The following is a 19,853-nucleotide window of genomic DNA, read 5'->3' on the forward strand; positions in this document are numbered from 1 at the left end:
ATCCACGGGGGAAACCTGGAAAGAAAAGAAAAAAATATAGAATGCTAACAGTAGTTGTGTTAAGGTGATGAGATCAATGGATGCTTTTCCCCCACTTCCAACAACTTCTCTATATTTCCCCAGTTTTCTTTAATGACATGCATTCATCTTTTCGACATACATTCTTTTTCTTTCTCTTAAAAAAATTTTTTGTTGTCTTTTCTAATTGTTATTTTCCCATATCTACGTTGCAGGGGAGTATTGAGGGGTAAATGAACAAATAGATGCAGAGCACCCAGCACGGTTCTCAGCACAAAATCGGCGCTCCAGGAATGTTAGGTAAGAAGGGTCGCTGGCTCGGCATCCCTGCGGCCCCAGACCCCTGCCTAGGGGCAGGGACGCTCCCGACGCCGACGCTCGCCCGGTCCAGCAGGCGCGGTGCCCGCAACACCCTCCGCCCAGCCGCCCCTGCGGACGTGGAGCCCGGGCCGCGCCGCCCCACATACCCCCGGCAGCATCGCGCGACGTCGCGCGCACCCACGGCCCCGCCCCCTATGACGCGGCCCCCAGGAGGCGGGATCGCAGCGGCCCTGCCCCGCGCCGCCTCCGATAGGCTGCCGCGCTGTCACCACGTCGCGGGAAGCCGGCAGGGTGTGTGTGCGTGTGTGTGTGCGCGCGCGCTTTGCTTTGTCATCCGTACCCCCGTCGCCCGCGGACGCGGCCGGCTTGGCTGAGCTCTCCAGGATCCGCAGAAAGGGCCTCCGGCGCTGTTCCCGGCGCCTCCCGGACGAGGAGGTTGCTGCGAGCCCCTTACATAACGATGCGACTGGCTGGAGCACAGCTCCGCGCAGAAACGCACATGCCGCAAACCCAGGCCTCGCGATTTCATAGGGTGCTAGTGAGCGCCTCCAGTGAAAGCAGCGCCGTATGCTCCAATGTGGCTTATAATACAATGAAATGCAACCCAATAATAATGAAATGTACCTTCGCAACAAGGCATAAGATAGGATATTATATTTATAGGGCCTATTTATAAGCCTCTATTTAAATCTTTTCTGATAGGCTCAGACTCGGGCCCAGGCACCGTAACGATTGGCGCAGTCTTCTGTCCTTCAAAGAGGCGGGTTCTAAAGTCCGTTTTGCCTCAGCGGGCCCTGGGATTGGCCGGCCGCGGTGTATCGGCACCTCCGATTGGTCCCGAAGGTGGTCTGTTGGCGCGGAGGAGGCGGGGCGGGCGGCTGGCTGGTGCTGGGGCGGGCGGGCCCCGGAATTGTCATTTCTTTGTTTCCGAAGGCGGAGGAAGCTCTGAGCCCCCCCTCCCAGTCCCACCCCCTCCCCCCGGGTGCTGGCTCCATGTCTGTGTGACCGGCCCCAGGGGTAGAGTCCAGGCCCGACGCGGGGCGGGCCGGCGGCGGCGGCAGCGGCTGAGGTGAGAGACGGCGGCGGCGGCGGCGGCGGCGGCGGCGCGGGCACCCGGCCCCCCAGCGGGAGGATGAAGCGGCGGAACGCCGACTGCAGTAAGCTCCGCCGCCCCCTAAAGCGGAACCGGATCACCGAGGGCATCTACGGCAGGTGAGCGGCGGCGCCCCCGCCTACGCCGGCGCGGCCCCGCGGTCCCCGCCGGCTCCGGAGGGGCCGGGCCCCGTTATGTAACCCCGACTAGGCCGCATGCCCGCGCCGGGGGCTCCCCGGAGGAGCGCTGCCCAGGGGGCCCCGGGCGGCCCGCCGGGGTCCGCCCCGGGGGCGCGGGGCGTGGCGAGGGCCGCCGGCCGGGCTGGGAGGGCGCGGCGGGCGCGGGCTGACGGAGTCGCCGCGCCGCCGTTGGGAGCGTCCGGGCCCCGCCGGGGGGGAGGGGCGGCGACCCCCTCCCCGCCCTCGCCGCCGGGCCCTCAGGGCCGCTCCCGGGGCTGAGGGGCCTCCGCTGGCCCCCCGCCGCCCCCTCCGGCCCGGGAGTCGCCGGCCTGAGCCGGGAGGCGCGTGGACCGTAGGCACTGGTATGGGGGAAGGCTCACAAAGTTGGGAGCCGACGGTGGCCCCGCGGTCCCTCCGGGACTGGGTAGGTGGCCACGTTGCCCCCTGTCACCTTTTGCTTCTCTTACGAGATCTCAAACTTGGCATCGAGGGTCGAAGCCGATACCCCCAAATCATGCCCTGTGGCCCCGCTCCAGACTCAGAAAGAGTGATGATCATTTTCTCAGCAGCATTATTTTGACAAGTTGAAGCAGATAGTTTTCTTCGAATCCTTTGAAAGGGATTTTCTCCAAACTCGTGTGTTTGTTGTTGTTTGTTTGTTTTAATCCTCCAAAAGCAAAGCAGTGTCCCTTTAAATAGAAATTGAATTCAGTACTGAGGGGTAGAAGGGCAACAGGTTCAGGGGACAACTTAGTGACAACCCCAGCTTCCCTAAGCAGCATTTGTGTACGACCGTTCTGGTTCTCACAGTGGTAATTCTGAATGGTACCTGCTTTGATAAAGAAACGATTTCAGTGGAGAAGTAATAAGTTTACAAAGGAGAATTCTCACGATGTGCATATAAGCTTAATTGAGTCCTGGTGGTGTTTTACAATTTAGCTCTTCTAGCTGCGGGACTTTGAGAAATATGTGAGGTAGTTCGTGACACCAAAGTTGCCTTAGCATAAGTGTACACCTTGCACATGCTACTGTTTACATATTTAGGATGATTCCTTTTCCCAAGCAGCTGACTGATGTAAACAGTGGGTGTTTTCTTTATTTCAAGCTTTAAAGCGATAAGAAGTCAGTGGAAGTAAAAAGTTCTTGGATATATCCTTATGTTATGAGCCACAGATCATAGAAAGAGTTCATTCATTCAACAAATGTATGCATTATGTGCCAGGCCCTGTTCTAGCTAGTAAGGGTACAGCACTGAGTAAAACAGGCCAAAATCCATGCTGAATCAATCAAACCTGACCATTTAAGCTAAAACTGTAAAAGCAAAAACCATTTTTCCTGCAGATTTAATGGGTGAGGGGAAGTTCTCTTCAAGTTACACACACTGTAATTCTTGAATAAAGGGAGGGTTGCCCCCCTGCCTGTTGAAAAGTATTTGAACAATTTCATATTAATAGTGACACAAGAATAGAAAAAGCATATTAAACACAGTTGGTAAACCAAGGACAACCTTACCATTTGAATGGCTGCTGTCAACAGTAACATACGATGATGTGCTCTGTTTAGTGAGAAGATTGGGAATCCCATATTGTTTACATGTTTTCTGTTTCAGCTTCTCTTGTATTTGAACAAATATGCCCAGTTTAGTACCTGCCCCATAGTAACCACGCAATGTGTGCATCAGTGTGAAGAAGTGAATTTATTGTCTAATGAAGGTCTATTATTTTACTGATAAACTTTTGGAATTTAAATTTTCTCACCCTAAAGGTTAATAGTAAATACCCTATGCAAGTTATTCAGAGTTTCATCTGTAAGATTTCAAAAAAAACAACAATGCTTCAGCTCTCAAATATGTTTTCTCTAGTTGGCATTCTTAAAGTTAAATGTTAATAAAAGACCTACATGTATTTCTACCTTTCTTTCCTCTTGGAGCATCATATATCAAATGAGTGTTTCAATTCACTTATCTGTTTCTTAGTTTATATTGTGGAGTATTATGGTCTGAAGAACAAAACCATAGTGTTGGGTTGTTTGGGGTTTTTTTGTTTTTTATTTTTGCAATCTTGTTTTTAAAAAGATTTAGACAATTTTCAGTTATTTCTAAAGCAGACAGACTGAGTGGGCTGGTTATGAATTATGGTGTTTGAGGATTTGTGAGTATCAAATTTCTGTTAATCATCACATTTAAGTCTACACTAAATTGTTTTCCACACCATCTATTGCCCATTTTGTTTCTCAACATCTGGCCAATTTTGGTCTCATTAAATAGAGAGCTTTGTTTTTTTCTGAGGTTCTGTTGACAGTTTTGATAACCAATGTTTACTGCTGCACAGCATACCCTTTCACGGACTTATTATTTTCATGTTCTCAGTCTGCACAGGTCTCTGAGCTTGGGTGTAGCAAGGAGGCAGCTCTGGTGAAGAGAGCACTGGACTGGGAATGTCAGGGGACCTAGGTTCAGACTCAGTGTCCCAGCTCTGCCATGTGGAACAGGCAGGGCATCCACAGCTTTGAGTCCCAGCTCTCTCACCTGTCAAGTGAGTTTTGAGGACTAAAAGAAGATAATGTACAATTTGTGAAACTCTGTAAATTCTAGTGTGCTTATTATAAACATTGTTTAGCATGTTGTTGTTATCATAGTTTGCCACATTTGGTTTATTTTTAAGGAGTCAGGAAAGACCATAAGATTTGGTACAAATATCAAACAAAAGTTGAGTAGTCAAAACAAGGGGTCAGTTGCTGCTTGGTCTTGCTGAAAAAAAAAAACTCCTGTTGCTGAGACGCTTTTAATCATGGGCTCCAATCCAGCAACTGTGACTGAGGTGATTGTCAAATGATATCATTATTGTGAGTATAATGGCTGTGAGAGAATTCTGTTTCAGGGGCAAGGTAGATGAAAAATGGATATTAACATTATAGTAATGTTATCTACATTTATATATATGCCCATCATTTGAAAACTGAAATTTATAGAAATATGTTATTCCAGTCAAGTTAATAATCAAAAATAAGAGAAAGGAAATAGGAATGGTCATCATTTTCTTTTATATTGTTATGAACTAAAACTCAATGTCATTTTTAAAAAATCTGAGCCAGCACAGAGCCTGACAGAGAATAGGAATTCAGTGCTGTGCTCAGGAAATGTTCAGCAAGTGCATTAGTAAATAAATTAATATAAGCCAACCCATTCTACTCGTTTAAGAACCTGCATTGTTGTGGTAACTATGGAGGATACAGGATAAGACATGGTTCCTTGTCTTCCAGGAGTTCCCTGTCTAGGAGGCTATAATAATTCCCTCTTAAATTTGTACAGTGGTTTTGAGGTTCCAAAGAACTTTGAATAAGTAAAAATATTTTAGTTGAATGAAATTTTCACTTGCTGTTATAGTGGTTCACCTGATGCATTAACACTCTCATCTCGCCCTGTGCTGTTTTATGATGAACTAGACAGTTGCCACTAAGTGAGGGAATATGTATTTTCTAACTCAAATGAAATAGTTGTGAAAGTACTTTGGAAATTATGAAAAAAGTTATTAATAAGAGAAAGTAAAATGAATAACTCTACTTAACTATAACATTTCAGAGGTCCTCGGGTTTTAGCACAGTGACCTTCTCCCAGTGTCTGCCTTCACACACACACACCAGGCACTCCCACAAGTAATATCTAATTACTCTGTGTGTTGATTCTCCAGGTAAGGTAGGGTTGGACTGCTATGTATTGGGTTGGCCAAAAAGTTCATTCGGGTTTAAGACCTGAAGGAACTTTTTGGCCAACCCAATAGTTTTTAAAAGCCTTAAGGGAATTCCATGTGGTTCACCCACCTTTCATCTTGCCAGGCTCCCCACTCCCCTCTGAGAATTATTGACTATATAATAGGAGGATGAGGAGATAAGGTGCGGTAAGTAGAAGACAGAGGCAGAAACATTTATGTTTGAAGTCTCTGCAGTTAAAATTGTTGCTTACACAAATAAGTAATATAAGAATTTTAAGTAAGGCAGGTGTTTTAAGCTTCAGGAAATTATTTTATACCTTTGTTACTGGTAGTTGAAGAAAGCATCCCTTCACATGTGGATTTATGGATACTTCCTGTCATGGTGTGGTGGGTTCTGCTTGTAGTATGCTGCCTGAAGCTTAAGCAGTGTAATACTGTACCTGACTTTGACATTTTAGGACTTGGGACTTCCCTGGTATATACAATACCTTTTCCCATTGTTATTTCAGAGAAGAGTTTTCTGGCCTTTGACTTTCTAAATAGTCAAAGTTTACATACTTCTCAGCTTCCTAATTTCCTTTTTCAGACCCGTGTCTGAGTAATCTGATCTCCGGAGAGTCCACTTCACTGCTTTTCCTGCCCACCTTAATGTGTTTCCTAAGCCTAGTTTTAGACTCCTTTGGGCTATGCTTATTAAGGCCACTGGAGGCTGGCGTGACCCTTGGCTGCCTTGAGTGTACATGTGTTCTGCAACTGAAACCGCAGATACCAATATTGCAACCTCACAGCCTAAAAGCATTTTGGTAATCTCGGTGGGCCTTAACTTCAACGCTGCTGGACTTGACATAAAAGTGATAAATGCAGTATTGTTTTAGAGGGGTATTGGGGAAGGGGGTAAGAACAATGGAAAAATCAGAAATTGAAATGTTTTCATAACCTTCTAGTGAGATGTTTAGTTAAACCCTTGTATTTGTAGTTTCTATGAAATACATTTAAACAAATCTGCCACACTGGAATTTTGTACTTAATTTTTGCTAGGAGTGTACTACCTTAAAAAAAAAGTGCTTTCCTTCAGCTTTCATTTATGATTCTTCTCGTCTAAGCATTCTTGGCAGTTTAGTTTCATTAGATGTTTTGAAAAATCCTTTTAAGTTGCTGCTGTGAGTTGAGGCAGGGAAAGGAGGGAACGTGATCTATTTTGGATTATTGGCTTAGAAGCTTCCTGTTTTATCAGTGCTACTCTCCTTTTTCTTCACATTGATTCCTCATGGCATTTCATGAACCTCACTAGATTTGGAGATTGAATTTAATGTCAGACATAATACCTTATTATTTTCACTTTCTTGTTATATACCTATATATTGTGGACCCAATACATGTTCTATAAGCACTATTATTTTCAGAGTCTTTTTCTTTGGCCATTTCTCCCAGATTTCCTTGATATTAACCCTTTGGGGGTTTGTGTGTATATGTGTGTTTTGTCATTTTCTAGGGTACCATCCAGGTGATACACTTAAGGGGCTGTAACAAGCTATAACATATATCTTGTGCAGTCTGGGGGGTCAGATAGAAATTTTATAAACTTAGCTGAGACCTCAAAGTGAAATACCATAATTGGGTTACTTTTCTTCATGAAATTTAGTGTGTTCTTCAAATATAGTTATTACTTTATTCTCTAGGCTTCCCAGATTTGGGTGTAATTATTTTACTTGGATCGTTTTCAAGAAATAGGTCCAGAAGAAAAAGATGCTTTAACAAGCTGCATAAGTACATACCAACAGTAGAAACACATATCCTCTGCTGGACTTTTTTTTCCATTGTGGATTTCTTCAAATACTGAGGAGTGGCTATTTCCTCAAGGTCTCTCACCTTCAGGCATGTACATTCTGGTGATAGAAACTTTAAAAAATAAAGTCAGCTGTTAGAGTATATTCTTTGAGGCTTTCTATCTCTACTTTGACATTTAATTTAACTGACATCAAATTGGCCTCAGCTCAGCAACCTTCTAAGATGCCTGTCATCCCCAGACTTTGAAGCCCCTTCATAGCACTGGCCTTCATTCCTTTGTACTTTTTCCTCTGCTGCCCTTAAGGACAGTGTGTTCACATTGACTCAGGGAGTTATAAGATCAGAAGTAATTTATTCCTCACCCTATCTGCTCTGTTACCATTTCTGTTTTAGAGGTTTTGCATTTAGTGGGTTGAAGTGGTACACCTAGTCCACTTTAGGTGTATCTGTAGAGATCATTGATTCATTAAGGCTGTTTGGGATCTGTTTCTTACCCAGAACAGGGGAGGTAGCTAGAAATAATCTCGCTCTGTTTTTAAATTATATTATTACTTTGATCATCTTCAGAACACTTTTAAAAACCAAATTAGCTGCTCAGTACTAAAGTCAGTACTTTGGCTATCTTGAAGTGTGGTCACTTGAGCTCTAGAGAGAACGGGGGCCATGTTCATGGCCAAACAAAAACTCCTGTCTCAGATAAGAGAAGTGCTAAGGCTGGAGTCTTCTTTCTCAGATGTGACAAGTATTATTTTCTTGTCTGTTTCTGACTTTTTAAAAAATGAGTTATCTTTTTAAATTACATGTTTCTCTATTACAGTGACCATTCTATGAGTATGAATGTCATTGGAAAGCAGTCTTGAATTGTCCCATCTTTTGTACCATAGCTATTTCTGTAAAGAGCATTTGACTTTAACATCTTTTTCTGCAGAGCTTCGTAGTGTGTTTACAAGTTAAGCTTACAAATTCATAGTTTGTGAATTAGGGTACTGAGTGTTTATTATTTCATAAAGTACATCTGCTCTTTTTTAAAAAACTTGGTTCTCTTGGAGAATTAAAGAATTATGTAACTTGAGAATATATATACAAAGGGATGTAAAGACGGGAAATAATATTTATTGAGCATCTAATAAGAGATGAGAAAATCCATTGTGATGGATAAGCATATGGGCTTTAACATATATGAACTTGGGTTCAATTAATGTCCCAGACACTAGTTATGTGATCTTGAACAAGTCATTTACCTGCTTTAACCCTCAATTTTCTCATCTGTCTGCAGAATGAGGGTAGTAAATAAATTGCCTGCATTATAGGATTGTTATAAGGATATTTGAGATGTCATGTAAAATATTTAACGTAGCGTCTGACACAGACACAGTTGCTCGAAAGGTTGTTTGCTGTTACTACTGTTGTAATTATAATTTTATCTAAATTCTGTTATTTAGTTCCAGTAAGGATATTAGCTTCAGTTTCACCAGTGAGGAAACTGAGATTACAGGAGGTTTCACCACTTGATAGAGACCTCTATCTGTCTAACCCCAAAGTCTGTCCTCTTTTTGTTTTGCCTTTTCATCCTTTTGGAATGGTGTTTATGTGTAATAACTCTTATGGTCCTCTCAAACTCTCTACTACATGTAGGACAGTGTCATTATCTTCATTTTTCAGGTGAAGCAACAGGTTCCAGGAGTGTCTTGTGCAAGACCATTGATCTTTTTTCCTTCTCAATATGAGAATCTCTTTTCTATTAAATAATCCAATATAGATGTGACAACAATGCAAAATGTGATCCTGGGCTGGGATCAGTTGGTCAATGGATCTATCTATCTGTCTGTTGCTATAAAGGACATTAGTGAGATAATTACTGAAATTTGAATAAGGTCTGTAGATCAGGTAATAGTACTGTATCAGTGTTAATTTCCTGATTTTGATAATTGTGCTGTGGTTATATAAGAAAATATTCTTGTTTTCAAGAAATTCGGGAATAAGGGGACGTTATGTCTGCAAATTATTTTCAAATGGTTCAAGAAAAAACCCAACATGTATACATATATGGGGGAGAATGATAACAGAAACTTGATAAAATGTTTTATTATTTGTGAGATCTGGGTAGAAAGATATAAGGGAATTCTTTGTATTGTTTAGGCAGCTTTTCTGTAAGTCCAAAACTGTTTCAAACTGAAGAATTAAGAAATAAAAGTAACATATGCTTGTTATAAAAAATTAAAGCAGTATGACAATGTATAACAGTAAAAGAGCTTAGTCCTCCTGCTCTGGAATGAGCACTGTTGTATAATTTATCAGTATTGTTTCTTCTTTGATCCAGGTAAACAAACCATATGTATTTCTTTCTCAACAAAACTAGAATTCTATTTTACACAAAAGTTTCTTGGTTTTTCTCCTCACTTAATCTTGTGTCCATTTCTTTACATAGAAATTTACTTTATTTATTTATTTATTAGCAGCAACATGTAGAATTCACTCTGTTCTCTGCGGTCTCCCAGTTCCCATTTCTGTGCTCTTTCAACAGTGCCCTGCAGCCTATTAGTTTCCTGTTCTCAGGTTTCTTTCCTATGAAATGGTAATAACTACCGTACCTGTGTCATAGCTGTAAAGATAAAATGAGGTAATTAATATGAAAGCTTTTGAAAAAGTTACACAAGTACAATATAAATGTAAGATGTGATTAGGTAGATGATTATTACTGTTGAAGATATGAAGCATAATACTTGATTCGTTTATGAAATAAATTTCTAATGTTTATACAATGTTAACACAATTTTTTAGGGCCTGTGGGTTGTCTTCTTTCTCCTAATGTCTTCTTCACCCCTTTGAATCCCAAACACCACAGAATGCATACTATTGAAAATGTTTTTGAAGCAGAAATTCTAAAACTTTAAACCCTGCAGTTGCATTAGGTTACAGAACCTGTCCTTGATATCTTTTTTTTTTATTTATTTTTTTATTTTTTTGGGGGTACACCAGGTTCAATCATCTGTTTTTATACACATATCCCCGTATTCCCTCCCTTCCTTGACTCCCCCCTTGATATCTTAATAATCATATAGTACTTTAGAAAAATACTATAGAACATGATTCTTTTTTTTTATACTTTTTAAAGCTCTTTATTGGAATATAATTGCTTTACACTGTTGTGCCAGTTTTTCCTGTATGACAAAGTGAGTTAGCTGTATTTATACATATATCCCCATATCCCCTCCCTCCTGAGACTCTCTCCCACCCTCCCTATACCAGCCCTCTAAGTCATCACCCATCATCGAGTTGTAGAACACAATTCTTAAAAGCTTTTTTTTTAGTGATTTCCATTCTAGGGTTTTTTTTTTTTTCTTTTTAAATTGGGCATATTTCACACTGTTAGATTTGTCATTCCAGTGGCAGTGTACATATATATGCATAAGTATGTGTTTGCGTGTGTGCACGCGCACGTGTGTGAGTGATTAGAAGGCTTTTCTTTGCCGTCTACAGGAGGCCCAGAATAGAAAAGAAAAATACAAGACATCTTAGGTCTTCTGAGGTTGCTCCCCTTTTCTGGATTTTACACAAGGATGTGGTTGTAGAACGTAGCGGTGGTTCTAGTCTTGAGGCTCATGTACAACTTTCTGTAGACCACCATTCCTCAAATTTTTTGTCTTAGGACCTCTTTACACTCTTAAAAGTGTTTGAGAATCCCAAAGAGCTTTGGTTTGTATGGGTTATTATCTAAAAATTTTACTGGATTAGAAATTAAGACAAAATTTTTAAATAATTACTAGTTCATATAAAAATAACAATAGTAAATCCATGAGAAGAGTGGTGTGGTTTTACATTTTTGCAGATTTCTTCAACGTTAGGCTTAATAAAAGATACTTTGAGGACCACCATGGTAGTCAGAGCCAGTGGCAGGTAGGCTAAATGGAGTTATAGGCTGGCATCCACAGCAAGGCTGATTAAATTCTTTTCTTCCTGGCGGAAAAATAGTGAGAAGAGATTTGGAGCAGGTGCATGGTAATCCTTCAGGCAGAAGCTTCTTTGTTATCTTTGTTGATGTTGCTTTGTTCAGACACCCTTCCTAGTCACCTGTGCATCATCTCTCCCTCTGCCTTCATTGTGTGTGCTTTGATAAAAGCCCTACTGTTAGTGCTAAACATTCTTGTGCAGGGCAGGCCATTCATTCAACAAATATTTATTAAGTTTCTCTGGTGTGCACAGTTCTATGCTGGGCATTGAGAATAAATCAGGGAACAAAATCGGCAGGTCCTTTGTTCTTGTGACCTTTACATTTAAACAATTAGTTATACAAAATGTTATTTAATTATAATATGATTCTTATGGTACAGGGTGCTATATGAGCATATAATGGGGTGACAGTCTTTACTGGGGTCAGGAATGCCTTTTTTGAAGAAATGATGTTCATGCTGCATGCTGAAGGAGAAGTAGTAATGGAAGTGCTTCATTTGGTTTAAGTTGTATTTAGATAAGGATCTTGTCTGTGACTCAGAAAGGAATGTAGAAAAATTAACCTTGAACAGTTTAAATGTTCCCAATTGAGGGATGGACAGCTAACAGTTTGGAGATAAGTACTGATTATCTGAGTAGATCATTGTCTTCTTTCTGAGAAATTGTGGAATTCAGTGGAAGTTCTATGACTCTGAGAAGTTTATACAATAGACCAGTACTTCTCAAATTTTAATGTGTGCACAAAGGGTCTTGGGATCTGGTTAGAACACAGGCTTAGATTAAATAGGCCTGGGGTGGGCCCTGAAATACTGCTTTCCTAAAAAGCTCATACGTGATGCTGATGCTGCTGGTCCGTGGACCACACTTTGAGTATCAAGACTATAATTACATACAACAAGAGTTTAGCAGGATACCAGCTGGACAAGAGGCTGGGAGAATATTCTAGAGGTAATGTCCAGTAGGGAGAAGTATTTGATAAGAGTAGAAGACAAAGCAGTTCGATTCAAGAAGTATCATGCTACATACTGAAACGTAAAAGGGATTCACAGTTGCTGTTGTGGAGAGGACAGGAAGCTTGGCATTGCAACGCATGACTACTAGCACAGCCAGTGAAATATTCCACAGACTCATTTCTGTGGTGAGGGCCAAGTGAACTAAATGGCCATTAGTCTGCCTAGGGAAAAGGTCAGGTACTGAGGATTGATGACCACCCTGTGGTAATTATGTGGGCTCCAGAAAATGATCTACATGACAAGCAGCTAGAGATACTAGAGAGAAGGTGCACTTTACTTGGAAAAAGAAGAATGTTCAATATTACTTCTCATTAATCATAGGTGATTAATTCATAAATGGAGGGTATTGCTAAATAGATTAAATTTTAAAAAATGGTTGTAAATAGCAAGGGTAGGAATAGAATGGAGAAAAAAAGAATCTTATGGTTAATATCCACTATGAAAGAATCACCACCATTAAGCCTAATATTTGCATGTCTCTTCTGTATTTCACTGGCATCTAGAGTAGAAGCTAATCAGACCATCCAAAGATATTATTGGTCTGCCCTTGTTTCAATATATTATTATGGAAAGTATCTTTTTGTTGCAATTATGCTTTAAATTTTTGTTCAAGATATTTTATAGAAATTAGTAAATTTATTTGAATCAGAGAAAGTAACAGCAAGTTAGCCATGTCATATTATGAACTGTATGTATAAAAATATTTTATATTTAATCATATTTTTGAGGGGGTTTAAAAGAAATATTTTGGAATGTTATAATCATGGTTTAAAACCCTGTCTAAAATTCTCTCCCTGTTTAGTATGTCATCTCTTTGAATTTGGCAAAATATTATGTCCTTCAGAATATGGAAGGAAAGGAATTAGGTTTTCTACACTGATGAGCAGTCATTTTAGATTACTTGTCTTTTAACTTTTGTACATGTACCTATAGAAGGATAATAGGCATAATTTACTGATATAGAAGGCTCTGAATACTGAATCAGGCAACTGTCTTAAACTTTCTAAAACTCTGTTAGAGTGAAGTGAATCTATGAAGTTTAAAAGTAGTCCTAGAGTAAAATCAGCTGTTAATTAAGATTGCCTCTTGATTTTAGAGGCAGGCCCACCTAGAAGGCGAGCCTGAGGAAAGCTGAGGGTAATAACACGTTTGTGAAAGGTCAAGTTTCCTTAGATATCCATACTTCTAAACTGTGACTCTGTGAGAACTAGGTGTCAGGGGACATCAGAGGTATGAAAGCAGTTGTTTGAAAAGAAGTGAAATATATAAAAAGCAACCCCCTGGAAGTTATAAAATTGCAAATGACTAGTCACTGTAACAGAGATGATCATTTTTGTAATGCCCTAGGTTTACATGATGGAGTTATTAAAAAGTATTCAAAAGGTTGCCATTCTTAGGATAATGCTATCTAAACAGTGAAATGGTATGTTGCCAGCTAGGCTAGGATGCTGCCACGCTTGGGAGTGTTTGGGGCAGAGAGCAGTTGGTAGAACTCTGTCTTCTCCGCTTGGAGAATAGTGACTAGACATGGTGAGGTACCCACCACGTCTTATTCAGCTACATTCCAGACACAGCCTCATGGGAAAAAGGATTCACCGAGAAGTAAATACGTTTCCATGCCATTTCTTAAATGCCTTAGGACTATAGATAAAAGGCTATTATTTCTTCCTTAAAACCTAGAAACTATTCTAGAAACAAGGAAAAAACCTTTAGTTTTAAAGCCAAGCTTGGAAATCTAGTTTCAAACTAGATTTGTGCTCCCAGATGCCTGCGTGATTCAGTTGTTCCTTCTAACAAACTATGCCTTGCTCTTCACTGGATCTTAATGAGTGAGGATGAGAGCTCCGTCCTCATCTGGCTAACGTGACTCTAGTGAAATGAAACTAAAAGGTGGGACTTAGGATTCAAGCCTGTGTTCTGGTTTGCCTTGGGTTCCTTGATTCTACAGCAAACTTCTTAATCAAAACTCATCATGCCCAAAGAAGTTCTACCAAGAATTAGTATTAGAAACTGACCCTAGTTGCAAATTATGTATCATCATGAGACTATAACATTGAGTCATATGTGTCTGTTCTTGACATCTTCTACCTGGGTGGCTTTATAAGGCATAGAAAGAATCCTCAGTGCTGCATCCTGCTTTTGTTAATTTTACCCCCAAGAATATGTCTTTCTGTACCTTATTTTAACATATTTCAAAATTATTTATTAAAGTCTTGATTTTGTTGTTTATGGTGTATATTCAGACAGCTAATTTAATCACAGCAATACTGGAGTATTTGTATTGCAAAACACCATGCAAGGCTGTAGCGCATGCCAAAGTGAATTTTAGGTACTTCCAATCTGTATATCTTAGAAAACCTTTAAAAAAAAATACCTAAATTTAACCTGCTCCAGAATTGACCAGATTAAAGACCTAGAGTCTGAAAGCTTCTATTATCTATGATACAACTAATGAATTGGAAGAATGGGCTTTTAGATTATATGAAAAGTATTTTTTTTAATCCAGGTCCTTACCTTGCTTTGAGATATTACAGTGGTTAGATATGTGTTCTGATTGGCTTATCAAAGTGTGTTTGTATTTAACATAAGTCCACAGGGAAGTGGAAGCACGCATTAACATCTCAGCTAGAGCAAGGCCGGGATCCTTCAGGATTCTTTTCTTTAATGTACATTTTGGTACCCTCACAGCCCTTAGAAGTGATTGGCATCTGCTCCCTAAGTTCATTTCTATCTATTTTGGGAAATTGTTGAGTTTTTGTTTGGTTAATACAGGTGAATACTGTAGAGAGAGGCAAGAGGAAAAGGGGCGGGGGGGCTGAGGAGGGGAGACAGAATTCTTCAATATGCAGGGATGTGCATCAAGAATTTCAAAGACACTTCAACAGATGTAGAGGGGTGGGGAAACAGCAAATTTGAAACCGCTCAACCATGACATTCTTCTAATGAAGAACAGCTTGAAAGCTGTAATTTTGAGAGTGTTGCAGTATTTTGAAGTCAGACACTTAGCACATTTTAAAATAGTGGTGAAATTTAAATGGGCCTTTTCCATCTTAAATGGAATTAAGTATTTTGGGTTGTCATCTTATTTTGATAGTTGTGGGTCTCAGAATGAACACCAGAGTTTTTAAAATTTAAATGGGCTATGACAGCATCTCTTTTTGTCCTTTATCTCCATTGTTTTCATAGATAGGAAGATATTTTTTTCTCTTTTAAATAAAGCAGTGCATTTTCTTTTTCTAGTTCTTCACAAATGACCTTGGATTCTTTATTTTTATATTTTGCAGTACATTTTTATACCTGAAATTCCTGGTAGTGTGGGCTCTTGTCCTCCTGGCAGATTTTGTCCTGGAGTTCAGATTTGAATACCTGTGGCCATTTTGGCTTTTCATCAGAAGCGTCTATGATTCCTTCAGATACCAAGGACTGGTATGTTTATTAATATATTTTTTTCAAGTATAAAAGATTTAATTACCCTTCTAAGAAAGTCTTCAATAACTGATAGTGAAACTGTTTAAAGAATATTTTATTAGCAATAGTTAGGTGACTGTATTTAGCTAATAGGGTCTATGGACTGAAACTAGCCTTTAAGGCTGTTTTGTCTAAATCTACTGATCAAATTATTATACTCCCTCCTCCTCTACGTTCCAGTGAAAAGAAGGGGAGGGAGGGAGGGAGGATTTCAGGAGGGAGACAGAGTAATGAAGGGAGCAGTAATTGCCCAGTCCAACTCTGAAGTACCTCTGGAGCCCTGTCACTGGCTTAGTGATTAGTTTAGAGTTAGAGCAGTGGTTCTCAAGCTTTTTGGGCTCAAGACCCTTTAGACTCTTAACAACTGTTGAGGGCTCCAGAAAGCTTTATTTACATGGGTTGCATCTATCCGTATTTACTATATTAGAAATTAAAACTGGAAAAATGTTTAATATTTATTTCATTTAAATAAAAATAAAAATTTTAAATTTTTATTTAAAATAAAATTGAAATTTAAAATAAAAATTTAATACTTAATTCACTTAAAAATAGCAATAATAAACCCATTACATGTTAATACACATTACATTTTGAAATGAAAAATAAGTATATTTTCCAAAACAAAAAAAAATAGAAGATTGACTACATTTTTAAAAATCTAATGTCTGGCTTAATAGAAGATAGCTGGATTTTCATATCTGCATGTGAACTCAGTTGATTATAATATCACATGTTGTGTAACTTCTAGAATACACCGCTGTACTCCTGAGTAAATGAGTGTGAAAGAGGCAGATAATGCCTTAGTATTATTATGAAGTCATTTTCTCTGGAAGACTCCCTGAAAGGATCTCAGAGATCCCTGGGGATCCCCAGACCATGTTTTGATGACTGCTGGAGTAGAGCAAGGGCACAGGCCTGGGCTTGCTCCCTTGGTTGACCTGTAGTTCCGTTGCGTTCCAGAGCCACATCTTAAAAATGTGACTCTTCTACAGAGGCCTGGTGCTCTGGTCAGAGCAAATCCATGCCTTGAAAAGATGGTTGCGAGCTCACGTCCTGTTAGTAATAGATAATAATGTGTCCAGAGGAAGCTGCATTGCTAAAATTATGAACATTAGCATAATTCTAACCACGGTTGTGTTTCATCTGTGTTCCAGAAGCCTATCCTTTAAGAATGAGGCTCTTTAGTTATGTTTTGTGAGAAGAGAGGAGCCTTTTCTGTGTTAAAATTCTGTTTCTTTTAGGGAACCCACCTGTGGAGTCCAAATAAACTCACTGTGAATCAACCTGAATTTGTTCTGGTCCAGTTCGTCATGATTTAAGGCCATAAATAGGATTACTCTTTAATGCTAAATTAACCACTACTTTTTATATGGGTGATTTTAAATATTTTAAATTTCCTGCTGTAACTTGCTCTATAGTTATTGCATAGCAGTTTCAGAAATTTTGTACAATGTGCTTTTAATGATCTGTTCGAAATTAACAAATTCTAAGATGTGTTTTTTGTTTTGTTTTTCCCTTTAGGCCTTCTCAGTATTTTTTGTTTGTGTAGCATTCACATCAAATATAATATGTCTGCTGTTCATCCCCATACAATGGCTTTTTTTTGCTGCTAGTACATATGTGTGGGTTCAGTATGTATGGCACACAGGTAAGTCCTAATGGTTTCTTAGATGGATAGAAATCCTAGATTCAAACTCTTTTAATGTGCTGATTTCCTTGAATAAATTAGAGTTGAATTTAATGTGGGTATTTTAAAGACCCTTTTTATAATAGATTATAATATACCTTTAAAATATATTTTCTTTTTTTATTATTGAATCAGAAGTTTAAGCCTTTATGATTTGATATTTCGATTGTAGGCATTTCAGTTACCGACTCTCACTATGAAAATATCCATTTTTTTTTTAAGTTGAAGCAGTTTTTATTTAGGTGGACTTGAAGACAGCCATGTGCCAAATAGGAAAAATGTTCCCGCAGCTTCAGCATTGACAGGAATGTCAGAAGTCATTTAGTTGAGCCTTATTTGGTATAAGAATCCCCAAAGCATCCCTGGCACATGGTGGTTTAATCTCTGATTGAAAATTTGCAGTGACAAGGAACTTAACTGTTGTTGTTTTGGAGCAGCTGGAATAGAAGATTCTTCCCCATAGTGAGCCAGAATTTTCCTCCTTATACTTTTGACCCAGCATGTCTTGACTGTCTTGGGGCTCACTGATCACTTAGAAGATATAAAGGGCTTTCCCCAGAAAAATATATAGGAATATACAGAATTTTTTTTTTTTTTAATTTCATGGGGCTTACAGACCATCCCTCTAGTCCATCCATTGGACTTCTACATTAGAGCTACACTGAATGAATGTAATCTTCCATCCGTGTTAGCATTTCTTTAGAAACTTAAAGAAACTGTCATATCCTCTTGTCTTCTTTTCTGCAGAGAAAGCATCTCTGATTTCATCAGCTTTTCCTTGTATATGATTTTAAGCACTTTCACCATTCTGATCTCCCTAGTTCTTAGTGGCTCTCGAAACCAAAATGTGCTATTTCAGATATGTTCTGACTTGAGTGGAGCCACACAGTCACCCCCATTCTTCTTAGAGCTATTTTTTTGCTATTACAAACTAAGATGAGATGAGATGTTTTGATAGCTCCAGTCCACTACGAAGCCTGCACACGGGACACATGGATGTGAGGATTGGCTCTCAGATTGTCACACTTTTCTGCAAAGCTGCATGAAACTTGGTTCCTAGGTCCAGCTGCAACCTGTAGCATTTTGACCACTGATGGAGTGCCAGCTAGTAAAAGCTCTCTGGAGCAGCGTTCATTCTCTTCTCTGAATGCTAGAAGGATGATGTTTTCCCATGTTAGAAGACACAGTTCAGCTCTGTTATTTAAATTATCTGCTGTGAGTGTGGTTTTCTCCATCTTCAGCACTCTCTCATGTCTGCCTGAATTTATAAGCCAGCACGCTGGTTCCTTAGTCTGCTTCCCTCTAGTTAAAGTGATTTTTCTATATACCAGTTTTTACTTGTCCTGGGCTTCAGTTTCGAGTGAGTTGCCCTTTATACTTGTCATTCTGTCATTCTCTCTAGGTCTCAGCTTCTTCTCTGTCATATGAAGGTGGAGTAATATAGATAATGTTTCAGGGAGCCTTCCAGCTCAGATAATCTGTGACTCTGATGAACTATAATGATTCCCTAAATTACTTTAATAATGTCTTACTAGTTGAGAAAAAACTACTTATATAACTATTAATAGAACCTATTAGAGTTGAGTAGGTGACCCACAGGGCAGCAATGAAGCTAATGTTATAAATGATATTGGCCTCTTTAGCACTAGCCTCAGAAATGCATGTTGGAATACCTAAGTTATGAAGTATGTTTTAATTTGGAATGATTAGTGAACAAACAAACTGTGTTCTTATTAGGCCCAATAAATATGAGTGTAATTTTTGTAGCTTGGGATTAATTTCTCTTTCAGTTGTTAAAATTTAAAATTTTTTCTTAAGAATATTAGGAATGGTTGGGCTTCCTAGGTGGCACAGTGGTTAAGAATCCGCCTGCCAATGCAGGGAACATGGGTTTGATCCCTGCTCCAGGAAGATCCCACGTGCTGCGGAGCAACTAAGCCCATGCACCACAACTATTGAGCATGTGCTTTAGAGCCCGTGAGCCACAACTACTGAGCCCATGTGCTGCAACTACTGAAGCCCACGTGCCTGGAGCCTGTGCTCCGCAACAAGAGAGGCCACGGCAATGAGGAGCCTGCGCACCACAATGAAGAGTAGCCCCCACTCACCGCAACTGAAGAAAGCCCATGCACAGCAAAAAAAGAGCCAACACAACCAATAAAATAGATAAATAAATAAATAAACTTATAAAAAAAAAGAATATTAGGAATGGTTGATGAAATTATATATTGCCACAAAAGAATGAAAATATTATATCATTAATTTTTTTCCTTGCTGTTAAGAGGGAGAAAACAGGATATAAAACTGTATGTATGGGATTTCCCTGGTGGTCCAGTGGTTAAGACTCCATGCTTCCACTGCAGGGGGTGTGGGTTCAGTCCCTGGTTGGGGAACTAAGATCCCACATGCTGCAAGGCACAGCCTAAATAAATAAATAAATAACAGAAACTGAAAGAATACTTAAAAAAAAAATTATGTACAGCATGACTATTGTACTAGTTCAAAAATATTTTCAGTGTGGTTTTATTTATTGGATAGGTGTAGAAATATGGATAATTTGTCCAAATTTTTATGTTTTTTCTGCTTATTTTGTTTATGATAACTTTAGAAATTAACATAGGGAGT

At 39.6% G+C, this 19,853-nt stretch overlaps 1 protein-coding gene across 2 annotated transcripts in view; it reads left to right on the forward strand.

Moving 5' to 3' along the window:
• Positions 1-1,169: 1,169 nt before the first annotated feature.
• MACO1 (macoilin 1) overlaps positions 1,170-19,853 on the forward strand; it is a 53,547-nt gene continuing 34,863 nt past the window's right edge. Inside the window, exons 1-4 of one of the 2 annotated variants that reach the window (XM_057700712.1) lie at positions 1,170-1,185; positions 1,273-1,551; positions 15,358-15,499; positions 17,063-17,189. In XM_057700712.1, coding sequence (XP_057556695.1) covers positions 1,472-1,551; positions 15,358-15,499; positions 17,063-17,189 — 349 coding nt within the window. In that variant the 5' untranslated portion in view covers positions 1,170-1,185; positions 1,273-1,471. Of the gene's footprint in view, positions 1,186-1,231; positions 1,552-15,357; positions 15,500-17,062; positions 17,190-19,853 lie in introns of those variants that run through there. The other variant, XM_057700711.1, reaches the window with a different exon arrangement.

This window comes from Hippopotamus amphibius, chromosome 1 (genome assembly GCF_030028045.1).
Source record: "Hippopotamus amphibius kiboko isolate mHipAmp2 chromosome 1, mHipAmp2.hap2, whole genome shotgun sequence".
NCBI lineage: Eukaryota > Metazoa > Chordata > Mammalia > Artiodactyla > Hippopotamidae > Hippopotamus > Hippopotamus amphibius.